Below are 17742 nucleotides of genomic sequence, written 5' to 3'. Positions count from 1 at the left end.
CACATCACATCTCCCCCAAGAGCATACTATCACTTAGTAAATCTTCAATTTGCTTTCTTGGGAAAAAAATGTCACTGCTCACAGATTGTTATAACTAGTATAATTGCAGTGAAAAAGTTTGAAATATTGGGAGAATTACCAGCATATTGACACAGAGTGAGAGAAGCCTATTGCAAAAATGGCACCGCTGGACTTGCTTGTCACAGGATTGCCACAAGCCTTCAATCTGTAAAACAGTGTATCTGCAGAGCATAGTATAGCTAACTCACTAAAGTGCTGTGTGCCTGTTCATCATTTGAGCCTCAGCAGTTTCAGAGTAAATATGATTGTTCCCATTTCACAGAGAGAGACATTGAGTCTATAAGAGATTTTTTTTAAATTGCCTAATTATGCACCGATGAAAAGTGTTCAAAACATTTTTCAGACCCGAAGAGTGTGACTCCAGAGTCCAGACACCCAGCCACTCTAGGAAACACCTCCACTGCCGTTTTATACAGACGGATGTGTAGAGCGTGTCTCAAGGCAGTATTAAAACTGTTATCCAAAAAAACTAAGCAGCTGTTTGGAAATGTTGCCTAGGGCGTGTATGCAAATGTATGGACACACTGCAGAGAGCCTGTGTGCTGGGGCAAAGGGGGTCTTGATGTAATTGCGGCTTCAAGGGAGAATATTAAAACTCCAAGATCTTCCATTTCTGACACCTCTTCTTTAAGACAGGATAAAATAAATAACTGTCAGATAACACTCCAAACTAAATGGAAAGTATTTTCTAACTAAACACTGAAGTTTAATATTCCAAATAAAATTTTTGTTAACTGAAAGGGTTGGATAGAGAGCGAGCCTTTGAGAGCAGACAGGCATAGCCTCAGAGCAGCTCACCTGATTCTGAATCACAGTACCTGCCTCGATTGTAACGTGATTATTGTCTTCAGTTTCTTTGAACGGAGTTGACTCAACTTAAATTCTCTAGCTTCAAATAAAAGGGGTGTTGCTTTTGTCCCCTCCTCTTGAAGAAGTAGTACGTCGACAAGTCATTTTAGTGAGCCTTCTCTTAGCATGTTGCCATCAGTTACGTTTGGTGAAAAAGTGCTCTGATTCATCCTGAAGCCTCACCTGTGTATCCTGTTGCTGCATGCCCCATCCACATCCACTGATAAACCAGAAAGGCAAAGAGATGAGATCTGAACACAGCATGCATTGAGTCTCCAAACATTTGTTGAGCACCTACTGTGTGCAACACCTTCTTCTGAGAGTGAACAAAACCCCAGGCATTCACATTCTAGAGGGAAGAGAGAGCTAGTGAACAGATTATATATCAGCAGCTGGTAAGTTTCTCTGGGGGGAAGCAGGGTAAAGGTTTATCATTTTCAACACTAGTGACATTTTGATCTAGATCATTCTTTACTTTGGAAACCACACTATGCACTGTAGGAGGTTCAGTGGCTTCCCTGGCCTTGACTCACTATATGTAAATACACACACACACACAAATATACACGTGCACACTCGCACACACCAGTTGTGACAACATTCAGACATTACCAGATATCCCTGGAGGGTCAGTGTAAGGCCCAGGTGAGAAGCACTGGTCTAAAGAGTAAGAGGTAGGGGTCCTGGTTCACTGGGTCAGGGAAGACCTCTCTTATAAGGTGACTTTTGAGCAAAGACAGGAAGAAGCGAGGACAAGCGTCTTGTAAATATCTGGAGGAAGAATGTTCCTAGCAGAGAATGGCTAGTGCACAGGCCGTGAAGTGAGAAGGGTAACACGGAGGCCATTGTGAGCAGGACTGAACAGGAAGGATGTATCAAGGGAAGGGATCAGCCACCTCTTCAGGAGGCAAGATCGTGAGCCTGTAGTGAGGACTGTAGCTTTGAATCAGAGCGGGATAGGAAGTCACAAAGGGTTTTGAGAAGAACAGCAATGGGACCTGGTGTATATTCAGATGAGGTTGTTCTTACCAAGTAATCACCTACAAGGGCACAAAGGTGAAAGCCAGGTGCACAAGCAGCCGTGGCAGTGATTCTTGTGAGCACTCAGTCGAGGTAGGGCTGGTTGTGGAGGGGTGGGGGACAGCGACTGGATTTGGGGTATGTTTTGAACATAAATCAGATATGATTTGCTATTGAATCAGGCATCAGGTGTGAACAAAACAAAAGCGGGGGCCTTTGAAATCTTTTTCTTTGCAAACACCCCAAATGAGCTTTTTTTTCCTTGATTTTTTTTGATCCTAATCCTATGGGAGCTTAAGCCTGATGCATACATTGTTTAGGCATTAGGTTTTAGACTGTTATTTCCTGAATTGCTTCCTGAGTAAACCAATTAAAATTATAATGTGCATCTCCAGGAGAAAAGGCAAGGAGCCGAACTTGGTACGATTTTACCTCTTTGACGCCACTTAACAACACTTCTCTCCTATTGCTTGAGTAATGAAATTCTGGCAAGGGAGATACCAAATGAACAAACGGGCCCTCAGAAGCAGCCCATCGCCCCATGCTCATAGCTGTAGTACTATCTGATTATTCTCCGGATCCCCATTTGGGAACTCGTGTGCACTTTTCATAAAAACCACCGTGTTCATACTGCCTCTCTCCCTTCTCTGTGGCACCTGCCTCTGAGATCTCAGGCATATGGTTGATATTGCCTTCCTGGATTGAGGCAGATTAACCAGGGTTCCAAGCTTCTCATACTGAGAGAGAGAGAGAATGTGAAATAAAGGCCCAATCTTCCAGTCTCTGGGTTGAGATGGGCTTTTATAAAACCTTCCAAATGTGTCAACACACATTGGTGATTACACTCTGTGAATTTTTACCTTTAAAGTCACATTTGCTTTCCCCTTAAAGCAATGTTTCTCCATGTTGGGTATGAGATTTTTATTAAGTTTCAAAAGGGAGGGGATATATGTATACCTACGGCTGATTTATATCGAGGTTTGACAGAAAACAGCAAAATTCTGTAAAGCAATTATCCTTCAATAAAAAATAAATTAACTTAAAAAAAAGAATGCAGAATTCTGGGTTCTTTGTGAGATCCAGAAGGATAAAAATGGGAATAATGTTCAGTAAGAACCTCAAATGATTCTGTAGTATGTGTATGCAAACACTTGAGAATTGTTGCTGTATCATTTGGGAATTACACTCACTTTCAAGTAACTGAAATCTAAATAAAGATCTAGTTTATTTCTCTCATTGGTTGGAGAAGTTCAGTAATAGGCAACCCAGTGATGGTGTATGATGGCTCTGTGGTGTACTGAGAAACTTTCACTCTTAAAGTTGCCTCATGGTGCAAGGTGGCTGCTGAGCCCCCAGCCATCATTTGTACATTCCAGCCAGAAAACCAGAAGAAGGGGAAATGGGCAAAAGGGGCCTTTGTCAACTACTTTACCTCCTTTAGAAGAGCTCTCCCAGAAGTCACATCTTCACATGTCATGGGCCAGAATTTATTCACATGGCTGCATGTTATTCCTCCAGAGGTATAGAATTGTTTTTTCTGAGTTGAGTATATTGATGCTGTAAGTAAAATAATGGTATTCTAATTAAGGAAGAATATGAAATGGATGTGGAAATAGAAAATATAAAACCCTTTGGGGCATAAGAGCCACTCAATTAAAAAAATACATTGTTTGATCCTTCCCTTTATTGAGACAGTGAAGGACAATTGATTTTCAAATCAACCCCCAGATTCTGGCTTCTTCTTGGGATCTCACTCAAAGAAAAAGGGATGCTTTTGGTATGGAAAATGTACCACCTCAAACTTTGAGCACTTTGCGTTTAGAATTTCTCATTCTTGCCAGAGCTGGTGAAATCCTTTTTAAGTACTATAGAGAGGGAGACACCTACGAAATTGAGTGAGAGCATATAACTTCATTTGCCTCCTCTGGGTCTGCTGGGATATCTGGTAATCTCATGGGTTGGCTGTTGAAGGAAAACACATAAGTAACTCTAAAATTCTTAAAATAGGCTCCCTGAACCAATAGCAGGGGCATCCCCAGAGAGGTGGTTAGAAATGCAAATGGTCACCCCCAACCCCCAGGTCGTCTGGATTAGAGAGATGTATTTTAACAAGCCTTCCATGTGGTTGTGGTGGAAGCTACAATTTGAGAACCACTGTTCCTGTGTAAAGCACTTTTCTCTCCAACGAGTAGTCACTGACTTTTTGGCTTCCATCTCTGCTCCAGCAGAAATGCTATCAAATGTGCAGTTCCTTCCGAAAAACCCAGTCTTCCCAATTGGGCGAGGTCTTGCTTCATCGACTTTATTTGCACACACCGACTAAAGCTCTGACAATCCGTCTTGACACAGACTGAAATTATTGCCAAACCTCACTGTTGAGAGTAACATGTTTAAATAAAGGCCTTCAGCTATTTCGTGTATTGTGTTCAGCGTGCTTTTGTTTGGAGGAAATGTACCTCGTATGGTTACACCCAGCTCACAGTCATAGGGCACCTCTACCTGAGAATCTGTAACCGGAGTGAAGTCCCAAGCACATGCCACAGAGCTGCTTTTGGAGAAATACACTGAGTATACACAGGAGGAAAAATCACATCATCAACCTGTCAGATAATGGTTTGGTAGTGATCATCATTGACAAAATTCTATTGGATTTGATTATTTACAAAAATTAACAAGAGAAACATGTTTGGGCTAAAATGAGCAATCTGCAGGGTTTTCAGTGGTGGTGCCAAATTTAATTTTTGTAGTGCCAGAAAGTATATTAAATATTTTCCCCTTCCCATTGGTATGATTGGTGTTTGTTTTGAGCTATACAGTAGTTTTATTATGGAAGATGCCAGAGCATTTCCATGCATGCAGCATTTCCATGTTCAGCCAGAGACAGATGGGGAAAGGAAGCCATTCCTCCCTCCTTCCCATCTGTCTGCTATTTCCCTTTACTCAGTGAAGAGCTTGCAGAGTCCAGCTCCTAAACACCAGGAAGAGACACAGAAAGCAGCACAAAGTGATTATTTTTCCTCCTGGACTTGAACAGGCTTTGAAGAGCCTTGAAAGTGGTGAAGCACCGACTCACTCTCCTCCCTCAGAGCAAGCCAGATTACCTACCATGTAATATGGGAGTGATTTGGTAGGTTGTGAGTTAATATTAGCTGCTTTGGTTTAATAATGGAGCATCTTACTAGATAAGCTCTTTTATTTTTGTCAGAGGAGCCTGGTGGGCTACAGTTCGTGGGGTAGAGGGGGTGGCAAAGAGTTGAAGCTTTTAAGTCTTCCCTCAACTATTACTTGAAGTCATCCACCAAATTATTGCTAGCCTTGAGAGAAATTATTTTGGAACACTTTGTATCCAAGGAATTACTGGAATACTGGTAGAAAAGATACATTTTCAGTGGTGGTGATCAGTAGACTTAAATTATAAAAGGCAACACAAGATGTCCAGCCAGGAAGGATGTTCCCAAAGAGTCACTGCCTCTGCAGACTTAAGAATTCAGTCTTTAGGGTGGACCTCGGAGGACTAAAGTATTTATTTACCACCTAAATATCTCTAGAGCTCTCCATCGCTTCCTCCCCCTTAGCCCAATCATGTGTTGGGACTCTTTTATCCTCCAGTAGGTGGCGCTCCAGTAGGTAAAGAACCCGCCTGCAATTGGAGAAAACATGAGACGCAGGCTCAGTCCCTGGGTTAGGAAGATCCCCTGGAGGCAGGCGTGGGAACCCACTCCAGTATTCTTTCCTGGAGAATTCCATGGACAGAGGAGCCTGGTGGGCTACAGTCCATGGAGTCACAAAGAGTCGGACACGGCTGAGGCGACTCAGCATGCACACAGCACTTAAAATAGCCTGAAACTTCTCCAATCCAGCCTGCAGGTGTGGTCCTCACCCAAGAGCCTTCCATAAGGAACTGGAATTGAGCAAGGCTCATAAGTCTAGGGTGGACTCCTGAGCTGAGGTTGTGTCAACTTCCAGTTGTGTGGGGATCTGCTGAGAGTAAAGAATAGAGCAAAGAACACCAGCCTTAGAGAGATGGGAAATCCCTTTCCAGTCACTTTCCATTGGAAGTTTCCATTTCCACATGGGGTTTTGAGAAAACACTACATCTTTTTAATCAGCTACCTTTCTTCCCCCTGAAACCAAACTAGCTTCAATAGCATTTTATTCCTCACAACCTTCTTTCTTAGACCCATTACAGTGGGAACTTGACGGGTTTTGTCTCACTCTGCAAGCTAGCGGTGTTGCCTACCTCTTAAAATGGAAGGGGGGCCGTGAAAATCTGGATGGTCCCATTTGAAGCATACCAGGCTGGACAATACACTTACTGCTGTGTATTCTTATTATTTATTGTTATTGCTGGCTAAATACTTTGCCTCCACTCCCATTTAATTGCCACAATCATGCGATAAGGATTCTGAGAGGTTTTAACCTTCTCAGAAACACGGGGATGGGTCAGGACAGAGCCAGGACTGCGGGGTTCAGATCTACTTGGCCATGGCTGCAGAAGATACAGGGAAGACTCCAGCCTGGGTCAGCCTTGGACAGCAGTGGACAGGGCTTGTTCAAGGCACCAGTTCAGAAGATGACGGCTCTGGGCAATGGAGACAGGGCTGTGTGAGTGATAAGGGATGATTGCCAGGAAGGTCAGTGGAGCTCACATTAGACTCTTCATGATTATGCATCCACAGTATATGCGTTAAAAAAATTTTTATTGAAGTATAGTTGATGTATGGTATTGTGTAAAACTGGTCTTCCTTCAGTTGTACATTTGTATACATTCTTTGCATATTCTTTTTGATGACAGTTTATCGCAGGATGTATTTCCCTGTGCTATCCAGTAGGACTTTGTTGTTTATCCATACAGTGATTCATGTCATATTAGCATTTACCCCTAATGTTCTGTTAACTATCATGGGAGTTGTGAGAATGACAAAATGATGATGCCACAAGGCCTTTCCACCCGTCATTTTTTGACCTGGGAGGCAAAACCCATTCCCCAGTATACTGCAGCTGCTTCCTTATCTGTCGCCCCTACAGGTGAGCATGCGGACTGCAGTTCTTCTGCGCACACAGTGCTGTGCCAGTCTGTGATGGGCTCATTGCCAGCTTCTAATCCCAAACTGTCTCATGATCTGGGCTCATATGTCTTCTCAGAGAGAGTGCTGGTAAATGTGGGCTGCCTTCAAAACCTGAATTCCAGGCCCTGGCTCCCTACCAGTGTCTATAGGGAGGGGTTGCAAGGCCCTGGGTTCCAAAAGTCAGCTAGTCTAGGACAAGAACTCTGTTTATGTTTGCCTTTGGGATTTGATTAAGAGGATGATATGCACATGATGGTGAATGGTTAAGATCATTTGTTACAAAAATAAGAATGACTTTCACATTTTGTTTAAGACTTTGTCATCATAAAGCCTTCTTCCTCTCTCTTCTAACACTTATGATTTCATTTCTGGAGATCAAAGTAGAGAGTGCTTTCGCAACTCTTCACCCCAGCATTCCCAAAACATATAGTCATATCCAAGTCTCCCTAAACTCCAGGGAATGTGACCATGGTTGAGGAGCGTAACGAATACAGTGAATTTAGGGCCCTGTGCCTTCTGTCTTCTCCGTTTTGTTGAATGAATGCCTTGTTTCACAAGAGCTGGTCATAATGCTTAGAAATAGTTGAAAAGTATTTTCCATGATATCATCTGAGCTTGTGGGAATTTTTTTTTTTAATCTCTCCTATATAAAGCATACCTTCTGTTTTGGCCAATTTTTTCTCCTAGCTTGCATGCAACTGGATGGTAGAATGTCTGTTTTCTTTTCTCAGGCAAAATTAGATGTTTAGTGCTTTCCCAAGTCATTGTTAGGGTTGAATGAGCCTCAGAAACTGAAAGAATATGTCCTAACAGCTGTAAACAGGAGCATTCTAACATGTAACAAAAAACAAAACAAAACATGTTGATAATGATCTTTAATTCCCTGTTCTGTATCCCAAGTTCAGTGACTTTTTAACAGACCTGATCTTCTGGCCTGTCCTCAGGAAAAGCTGAAAACCTAGAGGGCTTTTAGTGTAGGTGGAGGCTGAGGGACCCAAGAGTCCTCCAAGTGCCAAAGACTCCAGCGCCAAGACAGGCACTGACACATCCTTTTGGCTGGGAGGGCAGGTTACATGCCGGAGACACACAGAGAAAATGGTAAAGTCAGCTCTCAGGGGAGCCTGCTGAGAAAGCCCTGGCCCCTGGGGTCATCAGCGTGTTTGCCTAAATCTCTTTTTCTAGGAAAGTTTGCCGGCTTTGTTTCTCCCTTACAGAAAGAGGAAAAGCCCCAAGACATGGGAGATTCGAGGGACTCTTTCTTCAAGGATAAATGTCTGCTTGCAACGAGAAACTCCTAAGCTGTGGAGTTTCACGAAGGGTGGAGACAGTGGGAAGCAGATGGAGTCTTGCTGTGGGAACCGTCTCCCCAGGATGTGGGGATGGGCAGGTGGTTTGAGGAATGGGTGAGTTACCCATGTGCTTTCCCACCCCTCAGGTTCACCAGTACTACAGCTGCCTCCCAGAAGAGAAAGTCCCCTATGTCAACAGTCCTGGAGAGAAACTTCGAATCAAGCAACTATTACACCAGCTGCCACCGCATGACAATGAGGTAAGGGGCTAGAGGGGCCTTCAGAAGCCTTTTCTTAGAATTTTCAGCGAATTGTTAACTTTTTCGTCATCAGAATGCTGCAGTCAGTGAGATCCCCAAGGAAACACTCGGGCAATTTATTTTAGGTTTTAGTTTCCTTGATTAGAGGTAAAAGAAACTGTCAGATGCCTTCTGGAGAGGGTTACTGAAAAGCAGAATCTTATTGTGGGGTTGATTTGCCTCTGTGCCTGGCACTGTACTAACAACTGGGGGAAGAGAGCACTAACCTGTAAAAGTTAGGTCCAGGTTTACTTAGTGGAAGAGTATGCGATGCCAGTTGCCTGAGCATGTTAGATGAATGAGATTCCCTGGGCAGTTCAAGCCCAGCACAAACTTCGTGACTCTTTTAGATTTTCATCATCTTTTCTTAGTAAATGAGTGTGTAGGTTTTCCATGTTACAGTGCTGTAGAAGTTACATGTCCCGATTTGCAGCTGTGAACATCTGTGTTTTTGTTATTTCCAATCCAGCTTGCCAAGGTTATCCTTTATACTCCTGAAAGTATGACTTGCAGATTGTCTTTTTTTCTGAACCCAGACAAGGGCACTCTAAGCAGGCATTTATCATCTTTGAAGTCAGATTGATCCTAAAAGGAAATGTGTGTATGTGTTTTTAAAAGGTCATCATGCTTGGGAGGTTTAGGTTTGCAAATTAGAAATTAATGTTCAAGTATCTGGTTTTTAAAAGTAGTGATCCTATGGAATCCAATTGTCTACTTAACTCTAATTATGTTTTAAAGAAAGCCATAATTTCAAGGTAAAAGGAGAAATTTAAAACTCCTTTAGAGAGCTGGACCCGACTTTTTACCAGCTGCCCCCACCCACAAGCTCAGTCTCTGAGGAAATAAGTCTGTGGTTTTTTAGTCTTTGTCTTCCCACATTTGAATAAAAGGAATAAACCAGGAGCCTCAAAAATTAATTTGAATAAGCAGAGCAAAAGCTTAAAAACTGAAGCAACTCCCTAAAAAGGGAGTCAGAATTCCCCTTCCTGTTGTTTATTTCAGACTTCATGAAACAGATTTAAATAATGCTTTCTCCTTTAAAGAGGAAAGCAAGCATTGTAACCGGATGCCCAGGTAACTAATTTGAAAGTGAAAATGCCAGTTTTTACAAGCAGGAGGGGTGTGCCTATGTTTCAAAGCATGTCCATAAATTGTCAGTGGTGTAATCATATTCTCTGGGTTATTCTGATCATGGCAGTACATTCTCCACATGAAGACTCTTTTTTTCACTTTTTTTTTTTTCACTTGAGAGAGGAAAGTGGTCTGCTCTTACCTGCTCCTCTCTGTTTTTTCATTGTTATTTCTGTTTACGGTTGACTGTGATTTCATGAAAATAGACCCTTCAAATTTTTTCTCCCCACTGGTGACAATTGCTTACATGTGACCCAATGGACAGATTTGTCCATTCGACATGGCCTTTTAAAAGACAAAGGGTGATTCTAAAGTAAATATTTGATCATGCCCTTTTTCATATACGTTAGACAGTTTTGATGTATACAGCTGCAGTGGTTTTCAAACTAGTCCTAGTTCAAAGGTTGCCCTTTGACCATCTGTAGGACAAATCATCCAGGCAATTCAGTTAACGTTCCTGATGTCCAGATTATTCTGAAGTAAGGCAGAGGGTGGGATTAGATCCATGTGTCCGAGGATGTCTAAATCCATGGCTTTGGGAGGTAGAAGGACACGGCAGTAAATAATACTGAACCACATAATGAGAGACTCTCTCCCTTTTTGAACTGTATTTCATTCTTTGTGGCTGCGTGATCATGGGGGAAATTTTAGTTTGGGTGGGCAGGTGTCTCACACCTCTCCAACTCCTACTAATCTCCATTTTTAAGTAACAGCATTGAGAACCTCCATTTTAGAATCTCCTACAAGCAAAAGTAACCAGCTAGAAGCCAACAGTATGGTTTTGTTTTTACTCTGTATTTAGTTTTATGACTGCCCTATTTTTTCACAAGTGATATTGCTTTTCTATTTATAGTCATAATATACTTTCTTTTCAAGTAAATGTATTCAAGTAAAAAAAGAAATGAGTTAGTTTTTAAAACAGTATTAAGTAAACAGTAGTTCAAGATTACAGCAAAATTCCCAAGGTGTGCATAAATAAAAGAGAGAATGGGAAATAGCAGATTTGAATATCTTTAATGTCCCTCCCTTAATTTTTGTGAGTTTCTGTTTTGAATGAGAGGAAAATCTCTTATGTGAGTTGTTAACCAAAGCCTGGTGAGCAGCCGTCTCCCTCCTACACAGAGAGAAATGCGCAAGTACTTCCTGAGAGAACACAGAGAGCTCTGAACCAAATTCTCAGTCAGATGGGAACGCCTTGGTCCCCATCTCATTTTGGGAAACAGACGCCATGAGCGTGTTGACCACAATTCTGGCTCATTGGCCTGGAGCCATCCTTTGGTGTCAGGGATCATTTCTGTGGGCCCATGGAGGTGAGAGTGAAAGTGAAGTTGCTCAGTCCTCTCAGACTCTTCGCGACCCCATGGACTGTAGCCTACAAGGTTCCTCCGTCCATGGGATTTTCCAGGCAGGAGTACTAGAGTGGGTTGCCATTGCCTTCTCCAGGGGATCGTCCCAACGCAGGGATCGAACCCAGGTCTCGTGCATTGCAGGCAGACGCTTTACCCTCTGAGAGTGAGAGCACGATGATCAGTTCGAAGATCTACATCACGTTGTAGAAGAAGGAAGTCCCAGATGCTGACTAGCAGCAAAGCTCTCCCAATGACGTGGCTCTCAGTGTGGTGAGCAGAGAGGGGCAGTGGAGCATGAGAAACGGGTACCAACCACTGGCCTGCCTGAGACTTGTGCGCCAGAGTTTCGAGCCTCTAGGAAGCTGTTTTTATGGTCAGCAATCTCTGGTAGACACTCACCTAAATAGCCCCAAGCCTGGTGGTATTCAAGTGCCCACCAGGACAGTGAAACCTAATGCACATGTGTTTAATAGGAAAAAAGTCTGAGGCCAGGGCTTCAGGAATCCTCAGGAGCAAAAGATGACCACCACCCCCGCCCCCCAACCTTCCTCTGTGTCTGTCCAGGTTCGCTACTGCAACTCCCTGGACGAGGAAGAGAAGAGGGAGCTGAAGCTCTTCAGCAACCAGAGGAAACGTGAAAACCTGGGCCGCGGCAATGTGAGGCCCTTCCCGGTCACCATGACAGGAGCGATCTGTGAACAGGTGAGCGCATGGTCTGGGGCGTGCCCGGGGGGTCACTCAGGCATCCTTTCCCTGAATCATTCCTTCAGCAATTATTGTCTTGAGAACCTATTTGATAGGCCTGGGAGATATAGCAAAAGGTTTGAAAGCTTGGTTTTGCCCTTGGAAGGAGTTCTGTCCTAGGAGAGAAGTCACATAATAATGTCAATCAATAAGAGAAAAAAACTGCAGTGGGGAAGAGAGTGAATGCTGGGAGTGTGAGGTGGCTGTAGTTTTCAGGGAGGTGGCTGGGAAGGCTCCACAGAGACAGGAACTGAGGGAGTGAGTCATGTGACGGCAGGGGAAGGGGGCTGAGAGGGAGGAGCACGCTCAAAGATGCTGTGGCAGGAGCGTTTCCCTTACGGTCCAGGAATAGCAGGTTGGCCCGTGTGGCAGGGCAGGAGGGGCAAAGGAAGAGTATGTGCCGGTCAAGTCCAGTTTCATGGAGGGCTGTGTCAACCACTGGAAGGAGAGAGAGGGCCACTGGAGGGATTTGAGCAGAGAAAGGACATGATGGAATTATATTTTAAAATGAGTGCCTTAGAAAGTGGAGTTTACCTGGACCACGGCCACCCTCTTTCCCAGGATCATCCTAGGACCAGTGCCCTTTAAAGAGGTGGTAAATGGTCATCTCCTTGGGTGTGAGGATTCTTTAGCAAAGTGCATGGACCTCCCTCATTCTTTCTAGGGCCTCCCACATTCTTTCTAGGACCTCACTGAGTTGAGAGTTTGGTTTTGTGTTTTCTTCTAGTCTCTGTAGAGTGCTCCGGGCATGGTGGAGAAGGGTTTCTAAGAAAACAGGGTGGGAATCAGGCCTGCCTGGGTTCACCCTCCCCGACCTCTTGACCTCCAAAAGCCTTCTGGGGCGGATGGTCATGTACTGAGCACTTTTCTTAGCCCTGCTGCTCAAAGAGTGGCCCCATCTAACTCCTTAAGCACTTTAGGGACCCATTCAGGCACAGATTTCAAGAGGATACATGACCTGAACTGGTGAAGAAAAGGCAACATACTACCTGAGCAGAGGGGATGCCATTTATTTGGGGGCCCTTTTGGGAAGGGATTTCAGAGAGCGAACTTTGGAAGGCTCAGTGGATGAAATGGAGATGCTACTTAACAGAGGAGCCAGAGCAGCAGAATTGACAATGGGGGTCTTCATCCTTGACACCCACCCCTGAGATGCAGGTGGTCAGAGTTTAAGATGTGAGGTTCTGTGTGGTCCATTCAGAGCCTCTACCACTCTTGGGTGGTTCTCCTTGACCAGCCCAGGAGGGCTCCCCTGAAGCAAAAGGGAAGCTGGGCATTTCATAGGCAGATGTCGAGAGTGATACAGGACAGTGATGACAGCATGGAGACGGAAAGATGTGCGTTTGACACGTGATTCTGCCCGGCGACCTTGACCCGATTACTTTTCCTAACAGTTTTGTCACCTCCAAAACGGGGGTATCGAATACCTAGGTCGTAGAATCATGGTGGGGGTGAAATGGGATTCTGTATTGTTACAGTAATTAAACAAGGAGGCCATTAGACTGAGGTGGCTCTATTGCCACAGTAGCCTGTATCAGCAGACCAAAACCTGAACCAGTCAGGGTACCGGAATCAGAAAATGATGCTGAAGAACAACCAATTGCAAGCAGCCAGCCGGGCTTTCCCAAATAAGGGGCCCACTTAATCTCTATAGTTACTGAAATACTTCCCTTGCTTTTATTTCCCTGACTTCTCTATAAAACTCTCTCCCTGGGTTTCTGTCCCAGCCACCTTCAGTTTGATGCTTGCTACCCAATTCAGATCAGTGTTGGAGCAAATAAACTGGAAAGCTTTAATGTGCCCCCTGGTTTATCTTCTAACAATATGCATACCTCCGCTCTACTAACGTTGCCACACAAGGCAGGGGTATCACTTTCTGTAATGTAATGTCTTTCTTATGTCTGGCCACTTGCATGAATGAGCTCCCAGAAACTACTCCATGAGACCTGGACTTCATTTTCTATGAAGCATCTCAGCACTTTTAATGGCAGTGTGTGGGAAAGGTCTAGGGGTGGCCTTTCTGCTCTTCAGACGTCACCCCCAGTCAGCCTTTTAGGTGGGGCTGGACTCTCAGGCCAATACCATGATCAGCAGAAAGCCTCCCCTGGACCTGTTGCCTCACACTTTATTGTTCCCTCCAAGACCCTCAGACTCTACTCATTTTATCTTGAGCCCAACTATAAGCATGGGTTATCATGGATTTTACCTTGCTCCTTTCTGGGCAGGGGAAGGAACTTTGGAAATGAGTGAGAAGATAGGAAAGGGAGAAAAAAGTCCTTGCCATAGTCTGGCCTTAGGAGCGGTACCTTTTCATTTGGGACTGTGTACAAAGATGTCAGAGGAAGCAGGCCAGAAGCATGCCTGAGAGGCTTCTAGAGAAACCTAGATGATAAAAGGTGGGCATGGTTTTATGAACCCACTCCCCTACCACCCTAAGTGTAGGCCTCACCAGCTCCCCGAGTCCCTGCAGGCTTCCTTCTCGCTCCCCCATGCCACACAGCCTCTTGCTGCAGGCGTTCGACGTGGCTGGGCCTCCGGCAGGGAGTTTGCAATGTCTGAGAGATAATGAGACCTCCGCTCCGTTTGCCTCCTGTCAGCAGAGCTCTTCTGTGTCACTGCACTGACAGACTTTGCCTTTCTCTCCCACCTCTGTGATTCTTTATTTTCTCAGCGACAATGATCTTCGTCTTACTTGTAGGCCCTAGGAAGGGAGGGTGGGGGTGGGGGTGGGGGCAAGAGAAACCCGCCTGCCACGCGTGTAAAGCAGGTCGCACGGTCACGCGTGTGAAAGTAAGTGCTCAGTAGTGAGCTAAGGACGCTGGCGGTCGTCTATCTTTTCTGCATGGCGCTGAGAGCTGGGGCTGCTGTTCCTCGTACTGACCTGTTTCTGTTCACCTCGCAGTGTGGAGGCCAGATCAATGGCGGGGACATTGCTGTGTTTGCATCGCGCGCCGGCCACGGTGTCAGCTGGCACCCACCCTGCTTTATTTGCACCGTCTGCAACGAGCTCCTGGTGGATTTGATCTACTTTTACCAGGATGGGAAGATCTACTGTGGCAGGCACCACGCAGAGTGCCTGAAGCCACGCTGCGCAGCCTGCGACGAGGTCAGAGCTGGCTCCGCTCCCTGGGGCCCGCAGCCCCACTGTCACCCCGGGTTTCACCGTGGCCAGCACGTTGCCGTGTGGTTCCTGCATGGAGGAAAACCATAGGCCTCACCAGCCTCTCCTATTAACTCTTTTGAGAGTGGTTCTAGCCCCATCCCTGTTGGCTAGAATGTCCGGGACTGTGACCTGCTTTACTGAATTTGACAGTCTCATAGGAAAACAGTTTCTAGGGCACTAGGTCATTTCAGAACTCTTTTAAAAAGGGGGAGGGGGAGGGATTGTTGTGGAACTTTCAATTGCAGCCCAAATCCAAGGGAGCAATCACCATTAGTAATAATGTGTCATTTCTGAATATCTTAAAATCTTGGGTTTCCTGAGATTCGATGGGACAGGTTAGGGTGAGAAGAGAAGAAAATGAGTAGTGTGATGTGATTCTCCCATAATCTGTGAAAGTCCTGATGAGGATTCCAGGGCAGATGGCTACTCCATTAGGATTCTTCTGCCCCCATACACTCACTCACCCAGGTCAGAGAGCAGACTGGACCCAAGGTTCATACCTCATCTTTCCTCCCAGCTGAAGTACACCCAGGTGTGGTCTGGGAGCTGAAAGGTAGAAAACCTGGGTTAGTATAAACGTTGGGAGCAGAAAGGGAAATGTTCTAAGCTTGACCACTTTTATAGGAATAATTTGGGGAAAAGGTCTTGGGCAGGGGGTCCTTCCTGTGCAAAATATACTTTTGGTTCTTTCTTGACCCTGTAAGGCTATGTGGGACCCTGTAAACAACACTCCACTTTGTCACCCAGAGACCACAGATACGTGGCATTTCTTCCTTACAAACTGCCCATCAGAGACTCACTCTTCTAGGAGGACATCTATCAGTCTTAACTAATACGGATTCTCATGCTACTGCTGATGTTCATTAAGAGACACTCTGAGCAGGTAGTTGGTACAAGTTTGTGATTCTAGGCCGCGCCTTTCCCTGCCTGCCTTAGTTGCCCCATCTGGAAGCGAGTGCTCTTAATACTTTATCTAATAGGAAATGAAGTAGGATGTTAAAGCACTTTGAAATTTTTGCTTATTGAGGTCTAATTCATACAGCATAAGATTTACCCTTTGAAGGTGTGCAATTCAGTGGTTTTTAGTATATTCACAAAGTTGGACAACCATTGAAGTGAAGTGAAGTCGCTCAGTCGTGTCCGACTCTTTGCGACCCCGTGGGTAACCTACCAGGCTCCTCTGTCCATGGGATCTTCCTGGCAATAGTCCTGGAGTGGATTGCCATTTCCTTCTCCAGGGGATCTTCCCAACCCAGGGTTCGAACCCGGCTCTCCCGCATTGTAGACACACGCTTTACCGTCTGAGCCACCAGGAAAGTCCATTATTACTGCCTAATTCCAGGTCATTTTTATCATCTAAAAAGAAACCCCAGAAACATCAGCAGTCACTCCCCTTTCTCCCCTCCCCCCAGCCCTGGCAACCATTCATCTAATCTCTCCATGAATTTGTATATTCTGGACATTTTATATAAGTGGATTAATGCAGCATATGACCTTCCATGCATCGCTTCATTCACTTAGCATGATGTTTTTGTGGTTAACCCGAGTTACAGCGTGTATCAGTACTTTCCTTTATATGACTGAATAATAAGCAACTGTATATATCACATTTTGTTTAGCCATTTATTAATTGGTGGGCATTTAAGTTGTTTCCACTTTTAAACTGTTTTAAACAAAGCTGCTGTGGACATTCATACACAGGTTTATTTTGCGGGCATATATTTTCTGTCCTCTTGAGTTTATATCCAGGAGTGGAATTGCTGGGCCATATGGTAGTTCTATGTTTAACTTTTTGAGGGGATCTAAACTGTCTTCCAGAGCAGCTACACCATTTCACCTTCGCAGCTATCAACAAATGAGAACTCCAATTTCTCACATTCTGCTCAGTGGTTATTACTGTCTGCCCTTTAAATTATAGTCACCTGTGCCATGCTGTGCTTAGTCGCTCAGTTGTGTCCAACTTCTTAGGACCCCGTGGACTGCAGCCCACCAGGCTCCTCTGTCCATGGGATTCTCCAGGCAAGAATACTGGAGTGGGTTGCCATGCCCCCCTCCAGAGGATCTTCCCAACCCAGGGATCGAACCCAGTTTCCCACATTGCAGCAGATTCTTTACTGCCTGAGCCACCAGGGAAGCCATATAGTCACCTTAGTGGGTATGAAATAACATCGCGTGGTGGTTCTGATCGGATTTTTCTTAATGGCTTATAATGTTTATCTTTTTTTTCCATGTGTCTGTTGGCTATTTGCGTATCTTCTTTTGGGGAGTAATGTCTCGTTGAGTCTTCTGCATATTTTTTCAATTGGGTGATTTTCTTTATTGTGTCCTTGTGAAACTTGTTTACATATTTTGGAGTCTAGTCACTTAGATATGTGATTTGCAAGCATTTTCCCTCATCCTGTAGTTATATTTTCACTTTCTTAATGATGTCCTTTGAAGCAGGAACGTTTTGATTTCAGTGAAATCCAGCTTCCATTGTCTCGTTTGTTGCTTACGCTTTTAATGTCATAGCTAAGAAACCATTGCCTAACTGGAAACTGAGTTTTTTTAAATTTGCATCTTTACTTTTCTTCTAGACATTTTATAAATTTTTTGCTTTTACATTTAGGTCTTTGATCTCTTCTGAGCTAACTTTTATATATGGTGTGAGGTCAGGGTTCAGCTTATTCTTTTGTGTGCAGTTATTCAGTTGTACCAGGCAGGTTTATTGAAAAGACTGTTCTTTCCTCCATTGAATATCCTGGTCAC

The 17742-nt window shown here is 44.5% G+C and overlaps 1 protein-coding gene across 1 annotated transcript in view; it reads left to right on the top strand.

The window, feature by feature from the left end:
- The window catches only part of PRICKLE2 (prickle planar cell polarity protein 2), a 348061-nt gene that overhangs the window by 281969 nt on the left and 48350 nt on the right, over positions 1–17742 (top strand). Inside the window, exons 4-6 of the mRNA XM_052645998.1 lie at positions 8455–8568; positions 11652–11789; positions 14734–14937. Of these exons, the coding sequence (XP_052501958.1) occupies positions 8455–8568; positions 11652–11789; positions 14734–14937 (456 nt within the window). The remainder of the gene's footprint in view (positions 1–8454; positions 8569–11651; positions 11790–14733; positions 14938–17742) is intronic.

This window comes from Budorcas taxicolor, chromosome 1 (assembly GCF_023091745.1).
Source record: "Budorcas taxicolor isolate Tak-1 chromosome 1, Takin1.1, whole genome shotgun sequence".
Taxonomy (NCBI): domain Eukaryota; kingdom Metazoa; phylum Chordata; class Mammalia; order Artiodactyla; family Bovidae; genus Budorcas; species Budorcas taxicolor.
The sequence above is the reverse complement of the archived record's forward strand: the minus strand, read 5'-3'. Positions and strand labels throughout refer to the sequence as shown.